Source organism: Dendronephthya gigantea, unplaced genomic scaffold (assembly GCF_004324835.1).
Source record: "Dendronephthya gigantea isolate DGI-Jeju-01 unplaced genomic scaffold, DenGig_1.0 000005F, whole genome shotgun sequence".
Classification (NCBI taxonomy): Eukaryota; Metazoa; Cnidaria; class Anthozoa; order Malacalcyonacea; family Nephtheidae; genus Dendronephthya; species Dendronephthya gigantea.
Window position 1 is genome coordinate 3,374,377 of NW_021163015.1, and position 18,504 is coordinate 3,392,880.

At 37.0% G+C, this 18,504-nt stretch overlaps 2 protein-coding genes and 1 long non-coding RNA gene across 7 annotated transcripts; 2 read left to right on the forward strand and 1 right to left on the reverse strand.

Moving 5' to 3' along the window:
* Positions 1 to 91: 91 nt before the first annotated feature.
* Positions 92 to 3,409, reverse strand: LOC114515827 (short/branched chain specific acyl-CoA dehydrogenase, mitochondrial-like). Its single transcript, XM_028535151.1, has 12 exons — positions 3,262 to 3,409; positions 2,667 to 2,835; positions 2,482 to 2,582; positions 2,182 to 2,388; positions 1,846 to 2,016; positions 1,551 to 1,625; positions 1,423 to 1,473; positions 1,262 to 1,354; positions 1,088 to 1,177; positions 684 to 821; positions 489 to 588; positions 92 to 378 (listed from the first exon to the last, which is right to left on the reverse strand). Exons 1-12 carry the CDS (start codon positions 3,286 to 3,288, stop codon positions 311 to 313), a joined length of 1,290 nt encoding a protein of 429 aa, XP_028390952.1. The 5' UTR covers positions 3,289 to 3,409; the 3' UTR covers positions 92 to 310.
* A 1,225-nt stretch (positions 3,410 to 4,634) lies between these two features.
* Positions 4,635 to 8,393, forward strand: LOC114515829. 5 transcript variants are annotated; one of them, XR_003686251.1, is made up of 13 exons: positions 4,635 to 4,776; positions 5,372 to 5,445; positions 5,589 to 5,701; positions 5,958 to 5,981; positions 6,072 to 6,121; positions 6,368 to 6,426; positions 6,687 to 6,718; positions 6,809 to 6,880; positions 7,004 to 7,096; positions 7,235 to 7,310; positions 7,562 to 7,604; positions 7,898 to 7,926; positions 8,015 to 8,393. XR_003686251.1 is itself a non-coding variant. In XM_028535153.1 (5 exons), the coding sequence occupies exons 1-5, from the start codon at positions 5,373 to 5,375 to the stop codon at positions 6,417 to 6,419; spliced, it is 312 nt and encodes a 103-aa protein (XP_028390954.1). In that variant the 5' UTR covers positions 4,635 to 5,372; the 3' UTR covers positions 6,420 to 6,670. The 5 variants fall into 5 exon arrangements, 1 of the variants encoding a protein (XP_028390954.1); XR_003686250.1 differs by having other exon boundaries at positions 4,635 to 5,445; XR_003686253.1 differs by having other exon boundaries at positions 4,635 to 5,445; positions 6,072 to 6,116.
* Positions 8,394 to 10,057: 1,664 nt separating this feature from the next.
* Positions 10,058 to 14,260, forward strand: LOC114516176. The gene is made up of 4 exons (XR_003686276.1): positions 10,058 to 10,162; positions 10,429 to 10,567; positions 10,826 to 10,942; positions 13,977 to 14,260. It is a non-coding gene; the product is annotated as an uncharacterized LOC114516176 (long non-coding RNA).
* Positions 14,261 to 18,504: the final 4,244 nt, after the last annotated feature.

Below are 18,504 nucleotides of genomic sequence, written 5' to 3' on the forward strand. Positions count from 1 at the left end.
GTGATCTTTCAAGGCTTACGGAGGGAAATTGAAATTGGTGGAGCCGAGATAAACACGAGACAAGACAAGACTATGTTTTGTACATGTACAGTATATTCATTCATTCATAAATACATCACAGTAAATCTATCTACACATTCTTCAGCAGTGCAATCAATGTAACAAATATCTTAATTACAGGTATTTGCTACATTGTTATCTCTGTAACTGACAGTTATAACTACCCACAGCTTTACTCTGCTATTATTACGACAGCATTTCATGGTTACAGTCAATCGTATAATATTCCTGGAAATTTAATCTTTCAGCCTCAATCCTCGTCCATACATTTCGCGATGGTCGTCAACTGAATATTCGACGTGCCCTCGTAAATGGCACCTAGTAATGACAAGAGATATATGAAAGATAGTTTTGTTCTGTAGAGAAGACCATAATGGCTCTTGAAGAATGGAATTGTTTACGAGGATGAAACACCGGTATGAACCAACCTATTTTAACATCTCTGTAATATTTCTCTACTGGATACGCCTTGGTGAAACCAACACCTCCCATCCATTCCATACATTTGGACGTTGTTATACTAGCAACCTAAGAAGGGTATACGTGTTAACACCACATATAGCAAGAGCGATGTTAAAAGAGGATAATTATTTCAATCGACGGTAATTTAGTCCACCTTGTACCTCTGATGCGTAAAATTTCGCCATTGCTCCCTCCTTTACCACAGGCAATCCAGCTTCTTGTCTTCGGGCTGCGTTATATACTAACATACGAGCTGCCTCGATCTGAGTCGCAACATAAGCAATCTGATGTTTCATTGACTAAAATGCAATAGAAAATTATTTTAATCTAAAGCCATCCTAAAGAGGAATGGCTACAGGTATCAAGGAACTTAGTCTTTCTGAAAGAATCAATTTTAACTTAGAGAAAGAAGTTTCATTCCTTGGTATACAGAAGTCACTAAAAAGCTAGGAAAAAAGCAGCCATGATGAAGAAAAGGAGGAATTTGAAGGGCTTCTTACAGTACATTATCAGGTGAACTGTGAACAAAAATTCCATGCATTCAAATAATAACTTCATCCTCCACCTGGAAATCCCATATTTTTTGCCCAAACTGTTTTCTTTCTCTAACATACTGCAATGTATGATCAAGACAGCCTTGTGCTAAACCAACCATCTACAAGAAAATTGGTCAAATTCACAATATGATGGTGATGTACCGGTTTTACAACATGTTCGTCAAGAGTGGTAGCTTACACACCTGAGCTCCAATACCAATACGTCCCTCATTTAGTACCTCAATGCTGTACTTGTAGCCTTGGCCCAACTGACCAAGTAAATTCTTAGCTGGAATCTGAAATATGAAACATATTTGAGCTCTTGAGGATAAGGATTGGTTGGATTATGCAGTATTTTTTATACCTTGGCATTGTCAAAATTCAATGTACATGTAGATGATGCTCTGATACCAAGCTATAACAAAGTGTCAAAGCAGAATTCAGAAGAGATTCCATCAATGAAGCAGTAAAACATTTCAATCTTTCTTCTACCTTATCCTCTTTTGGACCAATGTCAAACCCTTCTGTTTCACGTGGTACAATGAAGCAGCTGATCCCTCTATAACCCTATGGATGGTAGAAATCAACATTGTGTTGAATATTGAACAAAATCCACTACATGTTGATTATATGCTGGTTATATACAGGAGTTTCTTAGAGATATGTGAAGTCAGGTAAAACCAAGATGGGATCTTGTAAGATTATGTCTGGATCAGACAATGCCAAGCCAGGATCTATAGGATCAAGTCAGGATCATGACTTCATCTATAGCTTGCATAGTTCATACCTTATCTGGTGCAGCATTAGCAAAAAGCAAAAACAGACCAGCCTCAGCTGAATTTGATATCCAACATTTGCTACCATTTATCACAAAATAATCTCCTTTTTGTTCGGCAACAGTTTTCATGGAGAATGCATCACTACCTGCCTCAGGTTCTGACAGGCAAAATGATGAAAGCTATTGAAATAAATGAACGTCGATTATAACTATCTCACCAATCATAACTATCTCTTAATAATATTAAATCATAATATTCAAGTGTTATTTAATTTTGACTTATCCATCCACCGTTTAAGCTAAACGGGCTTGATACAACCGGCCCCTGATTCCAGAATTACACACCGTTGATGTGGCCATCATTGGAAGATACAAATTCTTTTGTTCCTCTGTCCCATGTTGTCTAATTAAACGATTATTCAAAGTATTGTGAATGTCGCATGGAACAGCGATGGATGGATCAACCTTTGCTAATTCTTCAATCACAATAATGGAGCTGAAGAAAGTTGAATCAGTTCCACCATATTCTGCTTCTATTTCAACACCCATGAGCTGCATAAGGAGAGAAGAGGGAGTTTGTCAATTGCATGGAGTATTGAAAATGCCAGGATATCTTTAGTTCAATGCAACAAGGAAACAACTAACCCCTTGATCAAACATTGCTTGAATAAGATCTTTATCCATCTCACCATTTTGATCCATTTCAGCGACCAGTGGTGAAATCTGTTCTGCAGCAAACTTTGCAACTTTAAACACAAAAGATTGATGGTTGTTTGAATGTTTTCAATGGTATGCAGACTTACAATTGATCAATGTTTGATAGTCAATACCAGTATCTTTCATCATCTCCTCTTCTTCAGACAGTGTGGACAATGGTCCGGATCTCATGTCTACACCATCAAGTGAGGCATCTGAAGCTAGCCTTGAAAAGGGTGTTTTTGCTTGGATAGTCCATAAACCTCCCCTTGCAGCAGCCTGTACCACCCTTGAGCAAAGGGTCTTGATATGTTAAAGTATAAAGAACAATTAACATAGAATGGCATATTGCATTTAATATCCGTGCACCCCCTGTTGAGGACCTTGGAAATTCCAGGGGTTGTATATTAATTTTCAGGATGGAAATCCAGAGGGTAGGGTAAATAACGGAAATTATGATGGAATTTCCAAGGGGGTGTAGGTAATTTTATAGTGGGAAATCCAATGGGTGGATAAAACAGAACTGGGAATAAAATGCTAAAAACCTTCTCAGACACAAATCTCGAATGAATTATATTACAGTGGATTATATTAGAAGCACTTGGAATTCCAGGCACCTTCTTATAGAAATAACAATTTCCAAGGGTGGAACAAGAAGTATTCAAATATTCCAGGAGCTGGAAGAATATTAGCCACGGAATTCGGGAGAGAACTGATCTTGATTCTTACCTTTTTAAAAAGATGAGCCAACACCATGGTTGGTAGCGTCTTCGAGAGAAGGGATATCAAGAGATGGAGAATACCAAATCAACTATTTTTCGTTGTAAACGTATGTATTTTATAAAGAAAACATTTTTAAAATACGTTTTGTAGCAAATGAAAATATTTTGTTGTTGTTCAGCGGTCGGATATCGCGGGCTTGGCCGAATGTGATTCGTACTTTGACGATTGCCGACAACATGCCGCAAAAGAAAGCGATAAATGGTGACATGGCGAAAAAGAATAATCCAGGTGCAGGGATTTGTTCATTTGTTCTTTGAGACTTTTATTATGTTTTTCAATTTTTATTAGAAAATTATAAAGCGATTATAGAGAAGTGGAGATTACTACACGGCAAAAAACGCTCAAGTTGTGCCCGGTTGATGAGAACAAGCCTCGACAATGTTTGCTGCACCCCATGAACAATGTTGTCAACAATGTTGTTCCATCTTGTTACGCTTAACAATATTGCAACATGTTGTTGACAACGTTGTTCATGTTCAACGTTGTTCACAACATTGTTGAGGCCTGTTCTCATCAACCGGGAACAACTTGAGCGTTTTTTGCTGTGTAGAGAGCGATTAAGAAACCGATCCTTATCCGATGGATAGCGCTATCACAGAATACCTAAATATAAGGTATTCTGTGGTGCTATTCCAGCTTTTGTAGTTTGTACAACCAGCCACAGCAGAATAATAATTTGTCCAATAGGATTAGTGATTCGTAGTCATGTGACAGTATTTTTTAACATTTGTCCAATAGGATTAGTGATTCGTTGTCATGTGACAGTACTTTTTAACATGTGACACGAGCCTGGCGGGCGAGGCCAGTGAACTGAAATAAAACTGGAACGCTCACTCTGCCGGAAGTTTGAAGCCAAGATGGCGGATCATGAAGCCTTTCTTGTAGGTATGATCCAGGCCTCCACGCGGAAATTTTGTCGGGAATTCTGATTTTTCCTTTGAAGTTTCCGCGCCAGAGGCCTGGATCATACCTACAAGAAAGGCTTCATGATCCGCCATCTTGGCTTCACTCATCAATGAGGGAAAGTGATAGAGTGAGCGTTCCAGTTTTATTTGAGTTCACTGGGCGAGGCCAGTACCACCACAGAATACCTACCAGAAGTGGAACTCTATACTATTTTTTCGTAAGTGTGATTCGTCACTTAGCAAGTGCATTTTTTTGAGGTAGTCACCCCCCTGCCAATACTAAAAATGGCTTGATTTTAGACAATGGCAGGGGGGTGACTACCTCAAAAAAATGCACTTGCTAAGTGACGAATCATGACGAATCACACTTACGAAAAAAGTACAGGAGTTCCACTTCTGTAAGGTATTCTGTGGTACCACTAACCAGTTCATTCTCAATCTGCAATCACTGCCAATCAGTCACTTGACGAGTTTTGGGCGAGGCGTTTTCAAAATACTTTCAATACTTCAATTTTAATACTTAAATCCTGACGCTTACAAAAAAGAGAAAAAAGAGGTATGTTCTTGTGTTTTATAGTTTATTGTAAAGTACTTCACATTCATGGCATAAAAGTGATTAAATTTTGTGTTTAATTCGGCCTCGTGTTCGGCCATGTTTTCGCTTCGCTCGTCTTCCTAAATTTGCAACGTTAAATTTTTACAAATATTCTTTGTTGTCCGTTTTTTATCCGCGAAGAAATGCTTGGATATGATATTCTGTTTGTGGTTTAGTTGAATTTATTTTACAAATTTCTCATTTTCGTACTAAAAGTAAGATATATTTAAAATGGTATTTCGCTGTACTTTATCACTTGTAGTGAAATGAAGCAAGGAAGGACCTAAATAATTCTTTTAACTAAGGAATTTTTGGTGAAAAAAAACCGCTTATGAATTGTACAATTGTACAGTTAAAAAAATTATAATAGATCAGAGATTCGGGAAAACGGGAAAAATCGCAAAAAGGTTAATTACCACAATTGCTAAATTCTGCCATGAAATGAAAAAATACTGACCAGCCTGGCCTTGGTGGAATATTAAGAAATTCTTTTTAATATTCTAGTTTATAAATTATAATGATGGCCATTACAATTTGTATCAACCATTTTTTGCAGAATGCCCAAGTACGAAATGTCAGTCCCCTTAAAGGGGGCTGACATTAATACATTAAAAGAAATGTTTGACAAAGGTAATAAACACAGTCAATATACCTGCTGTAGTGGTTATTACATTCTAGCAATAATGTTGTGCTTTAATATTTTGTTTTAATTGTCTCCATGTTTTTGAAATATACTATGATAATTCAATGATTTTTACTGTTATTCTTATTAGAAAAATACGAGATCTCCTATGACGGGGCGGTTTTCCACTGCCGCCTCTTAAATAAAGAGAGCAAGAGGTGCCTGAGGTGGCAGTGGAAAAGCCGTGTTAAACGCAAATTGAAGGTAGGGACATTTAATATTGTAATTAAACAACATTCTTCAATTATAAGAGAAAGCTCAACTCAGCTCCCCTACCCTTAGTACCCGAGGTAATTCCCTGTACCACCCCTTGGATATATATAAACTTGATATTTTGAATATTCCATAATACATTTATTGGCCTTGGGTCTCACCATCCAGATGCACACAGGTTGCTAATTAATATGCCTGGCTGTGCATGTCAGATAGTTTAACTAAATTACATCTCTTTATTCCTTAGCGGCTGGTAAAAAGAAAAATTATGGTAAGTAGAATGTTTTTTCAAGTCTTCATTTTAATTTTAATGTCAATGTCAGTTTAAATAACTAAATTACATTTCTTTATTCCTTAACAGCTAGAACAACCCAAACCACCACCTGTGGGAAAACCTATAAGGAAGGTCAGGTTAGTTTCTCTATTTAGAAAAAAGGTTAATTGTCATATTTATATAGTTGCTTTAATGTGCAATGATTTCCAAAACTTAGCTAGACGTTCTTTAATTCAAAAACAAAATGTTTTCAAAATAATTCTCCCATGGAATAAATAAAAAAATGAATATTAAAAAAACCCCAAAATTTGGTTTTCTGTTTGCTTATAACAATCTAGCTTTATGATAGCCATTATACAATTTGTATCAACCATTTTTTGCAGAAGGCGAAGTAAAATGTTACATACATACCTACGTACATACATACATCTATAATGAAATTGTAAGTATGTCACAATGCATGAGGATTTTACACTTTATATGATTGTGAAGTACAGGAATGCTCATTGGGGGCAATTTGCTGGAGTTTGAGAGTTGTACGGAAATTATGAACCTATGTTGTAGTATTAGTTTATATATTTAAAAAGAGATTGGTTATTGCCTTTTCTGCCACAACTATCTTGATCATTGCCCTGAGTACTAAGTTGCCAAAATATCCTGGTAAAACGTAAGTTTCAGCTATGTCATTTTACTTGCATATAGAATGCAGAAAATGCAAATTAAAGAAATGAATGGTACGTAATGAAACAGTATGCCTTTCTTGCAATGATTTTAATGATCAATTCTCTCCAATCCATTTTGACCAAAGAAAATCTGATTTATAGTTGTTATTAAAACACTCAATGGTAAACAGATTAGAACTAACTGGGCATCTCGTAAGCCTCAGCCACCACAGGGTAAGCGGTATGTGCAGATTGTCAGGCAATAGTTGGGAACCTTCCTGACCAGATTGCTGGTGAGTGGTCGCTTAGATGATTTTAGACTGAGAATCTTTCCATCTTTGGCAATGTTTTTTTCAGTGGAAAGACTGATGAGTGTATTTGAAACGTATGGAAATATCATTATTATTCAAGTACTCGCTGACAAGGGATACGCTTTTATAACATAAGTCGGTATGTGTGTGTTTGTTGTGGCCAGAGTTGTGGGCTGTGGCCCCTGTCGGTTACTTTGGATGACTCTGGCAAAATACACCTGAAAATCTTGAAGCTATTGTCGAAAGAAACTACAGAGTTAATTTACCTTTTTTGTAGATTTGATGATCACTATCCTGCAGCTGAAGCCATTTGTAGTATGCATGGAGAGAATCTTGATGGAAACGTTTTAAAGGTATGCAAGAATGTTGGCAAAATGGAGTATAATAATAGCCTTATCTTACCATAGGATGCTTCTTTGGTTCTACTGCCTTGGTATTGTACTGCCTTGAAATGAAATCGATCTGTTTGAAATTGAAGACTAGTTCACTCTATCAATGTTGAAAAACCAAAATGAAAGAAAGCAATGATTTAGCTAGATTTACCTCCTTTGTTTGTCAAGATTCACCCGATTATCCTTGGCTAACCATTCGCTTGTCTTTTCAGTGTTCTTGGGGAAAAGAACAGGTCCGAAGAATCCGTACGCAGGGTGAGTTAACACAGCAAAGAAGCCCACAGGTTCTACCTGGTTGGTTGATAAAAACAGCACAGGAAAATGTTGTGCTCAACACCCTACAAACATTGTTATCATGTTCCAGCAATTTGTTGAAGCCTAACTGGTTGCTGCGGCCTGTAACAACTATGTTTGTTAGGGTGACACATAACATTGTTCAGTGCTGTTTTCATCAACAGAAGATCAATTTTTATGCGTGTATGAAAGAAGGGGTAACCCCAAGAATAAATTTGGAAGATGTTTACTATGTTTCTGTACTGGTTATCTAGACATATGGCGCCAGGATATGCACAAGGAGGTGAGACTCTACTTTAAGTAATATCGTCTTCCTTAATTAACAAATTGGAATTGTGGTTTAACATTGTGTGATCATTCGTTTTCTCCAGGTCCACACATGCAGAATCAAGGTGGTCCAAGAAATGGTCAGCAAGGCCCGAATGGAGTTCACAATACGGGCCCTCAAGGAAGGCGGTATGGGATATTGAATACAGCCTGCGGGTTTCAGGCTGGTGTTTGACGCAAGAGATTCCCAACCTTGGGAAACATGAACCAAAAAAAATGATGCCAAAACTTGTGTTTGGTGGTCAAAAAAAGTGGAGGGAAATTCTCTGGTTGAACTGTTGAGCGTCAAAATTAACGTCTCTCAATGTAATGTGAGGAAATTGTAAAGCTATATGTTTATCAGTCAGGAAACACTGTAAAAAAGAACATGTTAAATCATTGTCATCTTTGTCTAGCTTAGATATGTGTTTCGGTAGAAATGAAATGTTGTGATCCTGTTTAAAGTGTTTTGTATTTTTTATTGGGAGAGGGTGGGATTACCTTTCACACAGGTTTGTGTTTGGATGGTGTGCATTTCAGATCAATTTGAAATTAAATGGATCCTGAATCTCACAGTTTGGTGATCTTTCAAGGCTTACAGAGGAAAATTGAATTTGGTGGAGCCGAGATAAACATAAGACAAGACTATGTTTTGTACATTGGTATATTAATTTATTCATAAATACATCATAGTAAGTCTATCTACACAATCTTCAGCAGTGCAATCAATGTTACAAATATCTTGATTGCAGGTATTTACTACATTGTAAGCTCTGTATAACTGACAGTTATAACTACCCACAGCTTTACTCTGCTAGTATTACTTGATAGGATTTCATGGCTACAGTCAATCGTGTAATATTTCTAGAAATTTAATCTTTCAGCCTCAATACTCGACCATACATTTCGCGATGGTCGTCAACTGAATATTCGAAGTGCCCTCGTAAATGGCACCTAGTAATGACAAGATGTATATGAAAGATAGTTTTGTTCAGTAGAGAAGGCCATAATGGTTCTTGAAGAATGAAATTATTTACGAGGATGAAACAGGTATAAACCAACCTATTTTAACATCTCTGTAATATTTCTCTACTGGATATGCCACCACATATAGCAAGAGCGATGTTAAAAGAGGAAAGTTATTTCAATCTACAGTAATTTAGTCCACCATCGTACCACTGATGCGTAAAATTTCGCCATTGCTCCCTCCTTTACCACAGGCAATCCAGCTTCTTGTCTTCGGGCTGCGTTATATACTAACATACGAGCTGCCTCGATCGGAGTTACAACATAAGCGATCTGGTGTTTCATTGACTGAAATGCATGAGAAAATGATTTTAAAAATTGAGTTTAATCTAAAGCCATCGTAGAGAGGAATGGCTACAGGTATTAAGGAACTTAGTCTTTCGGAAGGAATCAATTTTAACTTAGAAGAGAAAGAAGTTTCATCCCTTGGTATACAGAAGCCACTAAAAAACTCAACCTCAAAAAACTAGGAAAAAATTTTACCTCTGATACCCTACAAGCCAGGAGAGAATTGATCTTGATTCATACCTTTTAAAAAGATGAGCCAACACCATTGTTGGTAGGGTCTTCGAGAGAAGGGATATCAAGAAATGGAGGATACCAAACTATTTTTCATGTATTTTATAAAGAAAACATTTTTAAAATACGTTTTGTAGCAAATGAAAAACTTTGTTGTTGTTCAGCGGTCGGATATCGCGGGCTTGGCCGAATGTGATTCGTACTTTGACGATTGCCGACAACATGCCGCAAAAAAGGCGGTAAAATGGTGACATGGCGAAAAAGAATAATCCAGGTGCAGGGGTTTGTTTATTTGTTCTTTGAGACTTTTATTATGTTTTTTAATTTTGATTAGAAAATTATAGAGCGATTATAGAGAAGTGGAGATTACTAGTAATACAGAGCGATTAAAAACCCGACCCTTTTCCGATGGATAGCGCTATCCCAGCTTTTGTACAACCAGCCACAGCAGAATAATAATTTGTCCAATAGGATTAGTGATTCGTTGTCATGTGACAATATTTTTTAACATGTGACTGATGATGTGAGACGAGGGCGGGCCGGCGCGAGCGGGGCATTTTCAAAATTTCGTTGTGGTATTATTGTTTGCGAACAAGAATTGCTGTAAAAAGTTCAATAAATTCATTAAATTCGGTTTTTAAAACTGGGTAGCCTGGCAAGGAAAAGAGGTATGTTCTTGTGCTTTATTGTAAGGTACTCCATATTCATGGCATAAAAGTGGTCAACTGAATTTCTGTGTTGAACTCGACCTCGTGTTCGGCCATATTTTCGCTTCGCCCGTCTTGTTATAATAATTGAAATTTGCAACGTTCAATTTTGGTTCAATTTTTACAAATATTTTTCGCTGTTCGCAAAGAAATGCTTGGATATGATATTCTGATTGTGCTTTAGGTTCAAATTGTTTTACAATAGCTGTTCATTTCTGTCGTTTTAGGCTTATAGCAAGCAAAATTAATAAATCGCTTGTCAAAGCTATATTCAAGACTGAAAAAGTCAAGCGCATTGAAGTTCCAAAAATCATCACTTCCTCTACCTAGCCCCATAAACCCTGGGTAGCCTGGCAAAGAAAAGAGGTATGTTCTTGTGCTTTATTGTAAGGTACTCCATATTCATGGCATGAAAGTGATTAACCAAATTTCTGTGTTGAATTCGACCTCGTCAGGTTCGGCCATATTTTCGCTTCGCCCGTCTTGTTACAATAATTGAAATTTGCAACGTTCAATTTTTACAAATGTTTTTTGCTATTCGCAAAGAAATGCTTTGATATGATATTCTGGTTGTGCTTTAGGTTGAAATTGTTTTACAATAGCTGTTCATTTCTGTCGTTTTAGGCTTATAGAGAGCAAAATTAATATTAAAATCGCTTGTCAAGGCTATATTCAAGACTGAAAAACCAAGTGCATCGAAGTTCCAAAAATCATTACTACCTCTACCTAGCCTCATTAAAGGTAAAAGTTAGGTGCTTTATTATGTATATTACATTTCCTTTTCTCGTACTTTATTAGTAAAATATGAAATGGTATTTTTCTTCGCTGTTATTTTTCGTAAATGTCATGGATAAATGTACCACATGTAGTGAGTAGTAAAGTGACAATAGTGCTTGGTTTTTTTAAATAATTCTTCTTAGTTCTTACAAAAGAATTTCTGGCGAAAAAAGCCGCTAATAATTTGTGGAATTGTACAAAATCATGAACATGAATAATCTTTGATTTCGTGGTTGTATATATTTTGTGTAAAGCCGAGAAAGAAATGATTGAGAGTGGTCTGATGCCCTGATTTTATATAGTAGAGACGGATCATCCGTCTGGACGAACTTTGGCAAGCAAGACAGTGCGTCTTCCAATTCGTCAGTGTGTAAACAGTACTAAACACTGTCAAACGGACGGATCTAGGGGACAGGGGCTAGCTGGCATGCAAAATCCAAATTCCAAAGCAAGTATACAAAAAAGAAAATTGATACTATGTAGCTATATATGGAAGTGTTTGTTAATGTATAAAACTGGAAGTTACTATCGCAAGGGGAGTGCTGCCATGCGCAAAAAGCATTTTGTACAAACAAGGATCGGTGATTAACAAAAACACTGTTAATGAACATGCTGAATTTCATCCTGTTATTTGCCTTTTGGTTACTTTTACACAACAAAATTACCTTTGACAAATTTTTTCTCCTGTTGTATGTAAAGTAGATGAGTTATGAATGTATTTTATAATTTGCTTCAATGTGCAACCATATTGTTTTGTGCTTGAATACGCTCAATTACATGCTTCAAGATGACAAATTTGTCAAAGAATATTTGATCGTGCAAAAGCAGCCTTAATCAATTCAACTAGACCACCAAGCATTATAAAAACAATTCAACATGAATCATGTTGAATTGTTTTTATTTACATGATTGCTGATTTGCATGATGGAGGCTTGCAGTTTACAGCCGAAATTTAAGTTGTATTTAAAGAATTTTACCGTTTTAAACTTGGAATGTTTTTAACTAGATCAGTTTCAAAACTTAAATATTTTATCATGTACTCTACTGGTTGCCAGAATAGCATAATAGCAGCATGTGCATATACATATATTCAATTTAGTTTCAAGTGGGATTTGTTTAGAGGCTGCTTCAACAACAATTTAACCTTTGGCAGATAACTGTCGGTCATCAGGCTTCAAGTTGTATCCTGCTTGGAATTAAATTGGATTATATATAGAATTCAGATTTTGTTCTTTAGTTCTTGTTGTTTTAGCTGGGGTAGAAAATAATTTGTACTATAGAAAAAGTTTCAAGTGGGATTTGTTAAGAGGTTTTTTACTTTAATTTTAAAAACAATCATTGGTAAATAACTGTTTGTCATCAGCCTTCAAGTATTATTGAATTATATAGAATTCAGATTTTCTTCTTTTAGTTCAGGTTGTTTTATTTGGGGTATAAAATAATTTGTGTTGTTGAAATATAGCTGTGCTGTTTTCAATACAAACTGAAATACATGTTTATTTTTTATTATGTCCACACTTTGGTTGTCTTCATTTGACCAATCCTGTGGTCATTTGTGTAAAACTCTTAACTTCTAAATTGAAGTGAACTCCAAAATTCACAATTCTTTTTAGCTAATTTCTTTCCTAACTATGCTTATACATAACTGTTCTTTATACCACTGGCTCCGGCTCTAACTTTCTGAAGTTAAACAAAGTAACAGAGTAGACAAAAGTACCTATAGTATATTAAATTGTTACCATTGATTGAAAATCAAAACAACACATGCTAAGCACTTCTGCAACATTTTATCAAATTTAAATAAAATTATATTTGGTGCTATATGCACATACAAAAGGATGAAACCACATAGTAATTATTACAAGCAATGGATTCCAATTTCCAAATGTGGTATGCCTCAAACAAATAGTGAAAGACATGTAATGTCGCCGCATAATTTTATTTCTCTGTCTCTTTACAACTAAACATTTTCATTGTTAGTAATTTTATTTTGTCACGCTATATCACAATCATTGTCCAAAGAGAAAGATAATAGATCAACACCTGGGTCTATTAAACCACTATTAAGAGCTGTTAATTACATTATTTTAATCGCAGTGAGATATTTAAAGTTGTTTTTGATCAATCTAAACATTAGGGTCATTTATACGGGCGAAAATACATCGCCGCCGAAAAAAAACGGGGCTAATTTAAGTCGCGGCGACCAAAACCTAAATTAAACAGTGGTGTTCAGCATCAAGTTGAGTCGTTTATACGAATAAACAGGCCTAATTGCTTACCTCGATATTGAACACAAACACGTTCATTACTTAGTACTTTGATGTAAATCAGCCGTATGGAGAGGACTATTTAAAAAATTTTCTTCCGATTTTTATCAACCCCCCCCTACCATGTAGCTACGTATGGAAGTGTTGGTTAATCTAGCTGCAATGTGCATTAATTAATTAGCGGCTAATTATTAGCCTGTGCAAATTCAGGTAGAAAAGCCTGGCTTCTGGAGTTAGTACAAATTTTGGATCAATTTAGGATAGATTTAAATGATGAAAAAAATTTTATGTTATTCAAGATCAACTGCTTTTGGACTCTCAAACTATAATCCTTTTTATATGACAGTTTCCGGCCTTTATAGAAACCAAATACTATCTGGTGTAGTCTATATATATTTTAATATCATAAATAGTAAATACTTCATACATTTTTTAAGCCACAAAGCATATACTTGTCTTATTTTTTCCACAATTTAGTTTATTATCATTGTCATCTTCATGCATCCATAAAGTAAACACTTGATCTTACAGAATATTCAACATTATCAACTATCAAAAATATTATTTTATTTTTTATTTTTTTATCTTTATATTCGACTTGTATTTTATCTCTTAAAGTATTTTATTATTACATTAACTAAGCAACAATTTTTTGCTACCATATTTTCCATATTAACTAATTGATAGAAAGTAGTGTAGTGACAAAGTTTTTCATAATTCTGTTCTAACAGATTACTGTTCAAATGTGACAAGGCCAAAAACTAAAGCAGATCCTCATGATGAGCACCTGTGGATAAATCAACACAAATCACCCTTGGCAAACGGAAAGATAAGTGCATTTAAGCATATTTCATGATATGGTTTTCTTATTGTCAACTTAAGGTCGGAAAGGTCCCCTGTTTCTGCTTGTTGATATCACTTTTCGATTTGCTAACCGCGGTAGCGTTCATTTTTTCGGTAGCGTTCATTTTTTCGGCAGCGTTCATTTTTTCGGTAGCGTTCATTTTTTCGGTAGCGTTCATTTTTTCGGCAGCGTTCATTTTTTCAGTAGCGTTCATTTTTTCGGTGGCGTTCATTTTTTCGGCAGCGTTCATTTTTCGGCAGCATTTATTTCTCTAAACTTAAGGTCCCCTGTTAACGGCGGAAGGTATGCTGAAATATGCCACTAGTACTTTCTTGTTTGTTGATATGGCTTTTCGTTTCGCTAAATTGCGGCAGCGTTCATTTCTCCAAACGTATAAGTCCCCTGTTAACGGCGGAAGGTATGCTGAAATATGCCACTAGTACTTTCTTGTTTGTTAATATGGCTTTTCGTTTCGCTAAATTGCGGCAGCGTTCATTTCTCCAAACGTATAAGTCCCCTGTTAACGGCGGAAGGTATGCTGAAATATGCTACTAGTACTTTCTTGTTTGTTGATATGGCTTTTCGTTTCGCTAAATTGCGGCAGCGTTCATTTCTCCAAACGTATAAGTCCCCTGTTAACGGCGGAAGGTATGCTGAAATATGCCACTAGTACTTTCTTGTTTGTTGATATGGCTTTTCGTTTCGCTAAATTGCGGCAGCGTTCATTTCTCCAAACGTATAAGTCCCCTGTTAACGGCGGAAGGTATGCTGAAATATGCTACTAGTACTTTCTTGTTTGTTGATATGGCTTTTCGTTTCGCTAAATTGCGGCAGCGTTCATTTCTCCAAACGTATAAGTCCCCTGTTAACGGCGGAAGGTATGCTGAAATATGCTACTAGTACTTTCTTGTTTGTTGATATGGCTTTTCGTTTCGCTAAATTGCGGCAGCGTTCATTTTTCCAAACGTATAAGTCCCCTGTTAACGGCGGAAGGTATGCTGAAATATGCTACTAGTACTTTCTTGTTTGTTGATATGGCTTTTCGTTTCGCTAAATTGCGGCAGCGTTCATTTCTCCAAACGTATAAGTCCCCTGTTAACGGCGGAAGGTATGCTGAAATATGCTACTAGTACTTTCTTGTTTGTTGATATGGCTTTTCGTTTCGCTAAATTGCGGCAGCGTTCATTTTTCCAAACGTATAAGTCCCCTGTTAACGGCGGAAGGTATGCTGAAATATGCTACTAGTACTTTCTTGTTTGTTGATATGGCTTTTCGTTTCGCTAAATTGCGGCAGCGTTCATTTCTCCAAACGTATAAGTCCCCTGTTAACGGCGGAAGGTATGCTGAAATATGCTACTAGTACTTTCTTGTTTGTTGATATGGCTTTTCGTTTCGCTAAATTGCGGCAGCGTTCTTTTTTTCGGCAGCGTCCATTTTTTCGGCAGCGTCCATTTTTTCGGTTGCGTCCATTTTTTCGGTAGCGTTCATTTTTCGTTGCGTTCATTTTTTCGGTAGCGTTCATTTTTCGGTTGCGTTCTTTTTTCGGCAGCGTTCATTTTTTCGGTTCGTCCATTTTTTCGGCAGCGTTCATTTCTCCAAACGTATAAGTCCCCTGTTAACGGCGGAAGGTATGCTGAAATATGCCACTAGTACTTTCTTGTTTGTTGATATGGCTTTTCGTTTCGCTAAATTGCGGCAGCGTTCATTTCCCAAACGTATAAGTCCCCTGTTAACGGCGGAAGGTATGCTGAAATATGCTACTAGTACTTTCTTGTTTGTTGATATGGCTTTTCGTTTCGCTAAATTGCGGCAGCGTTCATTTTTCCAAACGTATAAGTCCCCTGTTAACGGCGGAAGGTATGCTGAAATATGCTACTAGTACTTTCTTGTTTGTTGATATGGCTTTTCGTTTCGCTAAATTGCGGCAGCGTTCATTTCTCCAAACGTATAAGTCCCCTGTTAACGGCGGAAGGTATGCTGAAATATGCTACTAGTACTTTCTTGTTTGTTGATATGGCTTTTCGTTTCGCTAAATTGCGGCAGCGTTCATTTCTCCAAACGTATAAGTCCCCTGTTAACGGCGGAAGGTATGCTGAAATATGCTACTAGTACTTTCTTGTTTTTGATATGGCTTTTCGTTTCGCTAAATTGCGGCAGCGTTCATTTCTCCAAACGTATAAGTCCCCTGTTAACGGCGGAAGGTATGCTGAAATATGCTACTAGTACTTTCTTGTTTGTTGATATGGCTTTTCGTTTCGCTAAATTGCGGCAGCGTTCATTTCTCCAAACGTATAAGTCCCCTGTTAACGGCGGAAGGTATGCTGAAATATGCTACTAGTACTTTCTTGTTTGTTGATATGGCTTTTCGTTTCGCTAAATTGCGGCAGCGTTCATTTCTCCAAACGTATAAGTCCCCTGTTAACGGCGGAAGGTATGCTGAAATATGCTACTAGTACTTTCTTGTTTGTTGATATGGCTTTTCGTTTCGCTAAATTGCGGCAGCGTTCATTTTCCAAACGTATAAGTCCCCTGTTAACGGCGGAAGGTATGCTGAATATGCTACTAGTACTTTCTTGTTTGTTGATATGGCTTTTCGTTTCGCTAAATTGCGGCAGCGTTCATTTCTCCAAACGTATAAGTCCCCTGTTAACGGCGGAAGGTATGCTGAAATATGCTACTAGTACTTTCTTGTTTGTTGATATGGCTTTTCGTTTCGCTAAATTGCGGCAGCGTTCTTTTTTTTCGGCAGCGTCCATTTTTTCGGCAGCGTCCATTTTTTCGGTTGCGTCCATTTTTTCGGTAGCGTTCATTTTTCGGTTGCGTTCATTTTTTCGGTAGCGTTCATTTTTTCGGTTGCGTTCATTTTTTCGGCAGCGTTCATTTTTTCGGTTTCGTCCATTTTTTCGGCAGCGTTCATTTCTCCAAACGTATAAGTCCCCTGTTAACGGCGGAAGGTATGCTGAAATATGCCACTAGTACTTTCTTGTTTGTTGATATGGCTTTTCGTTTCGCTAAATTGCGGCAGCGTTCATTTCTCCAAACGTATAAGTCCCCTATTAACGGCGGAAGGTATGCTGAAATATGCTACTAGTACTTTCTTGTTTGTTGATATGGCTTTTCGTTTCGCTAAATTGCGGCAGCGTTCATTTTTCCAAACGTATAAGTCCCCTGTTAACGGCGGAAGGTATGCTGAAATATGCTACTAGTACTTTCTTGTTTGTTGATATGGCTTTTCGTTTCGCTAAATTGCGGCAGCGTTCATTTCTCCAAACGTATAAGTCCCCTGTTAACGGCGGAAGGTATGCTGAAATATGCTACTAGTACTTTCTTGTTTGTTGATATGGCTTTTCGTTTCGCTAAATTGCGGCAGCGTTCATTTCTCCAAACGTATAAGTCCCCTGTTAACGGCGGAAGGTATGCTGAAATATGCTACTAGTACTTTCTTGTTTGTTGATATGGCTTTTCGTTTCGCTAAATTGCGGCAGCGTTCATTTCTCCAAACGTATAAGTCCCCTGTTAACGGCGGAAGGTATGCTGAAATATGCTACTAGTACTTTCTTGTTTGTTGATATGGCTTTTCGTTTCGCTAAATTGCGGCAGCGTTCATTTCTCCAAACGTATAAGTCCCCTGTTAACGGCGGAAGGTATGCTGAAATATGCTACTAGTACTTTCTTGTTTGTTGATATGGCTTTTCGTTTCGCTAAATTGCGGTAGCGTTCATTTCTCCAAACGTATAAGTCCCCTGTTAACGGCGGAAGGTATGCTGAAATATGCCACTAGTACTTTCTTGTTTGTTGATATGGCTTTTCGTTTCGCTAAATTGCGGTAGCGTTCATTTCTCCAAACGTATAAGTCCCCTGTTAACGGCGGAAGGTATGCTGAAATATGCTACTAGTACTTTCTTGTTTGTTGATATGGCTTTTCGTTTCGCTAAATTGCGGCAGCGTTCTTTTTTTTCGGTAGCGTTCGTTTTTTTCGGTAGCGTTCTTTTTTTCGGTAGCGTTCGTTTTTTTGGTAGCGTCCATTTTTCAATTAGACCAATAATTTTTTGTGTAAGTGCCGTTGTACGTTTTCGCTAATTACTTTTGTGTTTTAACAGATTATAACGAAAACAATAAGAAATCTTATGATGAGCGATCGTGGATCAGGGCATCACAAAGAAGAGCTGTACAGAGTGGCAAATCGTCGAGAGAAGTCGAAAGAAACATTGAACAGAAAGTGCATTTGACCTGAAGACTGCACTAACATTCGCTCTAAATCAAGATTGCTGAAAGGCCACGTGAGATAAAGGAAGAGCATCTTCATAAAATGCTGATATTTCATCTGGTACATAATTAATATCGTGCTGCATTGGACGTATATACAGAGCGTCCCAAATAATGTCACCGCGTGAGGAAAGTGAGAATTAAACAAC

Bases quoted from the DNA above. Each gene is read 5' to 3' on its own strand.
- LOC114515827 (XM_028535151.1), bottom strand. From the start codon at position 3,288: ATGGTGTTGGCTCATCTTTTTAAAAAG. The intron at 2,389-2,481 runs GTTAGTTGTTTC...CTCCTTATGCAG, and splicing joins AAGCAATGTTTGATCAAGGG to CTCATGGGTGTTGAAATAGA. The intron at 822-1,087 runs GTGGAGGATGAA...ATTGCATTTTAG, and splicing joins AAAAAATATGGGATTTCCAG to TCAATGAAACATCAGATTGC.
- LOC114515829 (XM_028535153.1), top strand. From the start codon at position 5,373: ATGCCCAAGTACGAAATGTCAGTCCCCTTAAAGGGGGCTGACATTAAT. The intron at 5,982-6,071 runs GTAAGTAGAATG...ATTCCTTAACAG, and splicing joins TGGTAAAAAGAAAAATTATG to CTAGAACAACCCAAACCACC. The intron at 6,122-6,367 runs GTTAGTTTCTCT...CATTTTTTGCAG, and splicing joins AAACCTATAAGGAAGGTCAG to AAGGCGAAGTAAAATGTTAC.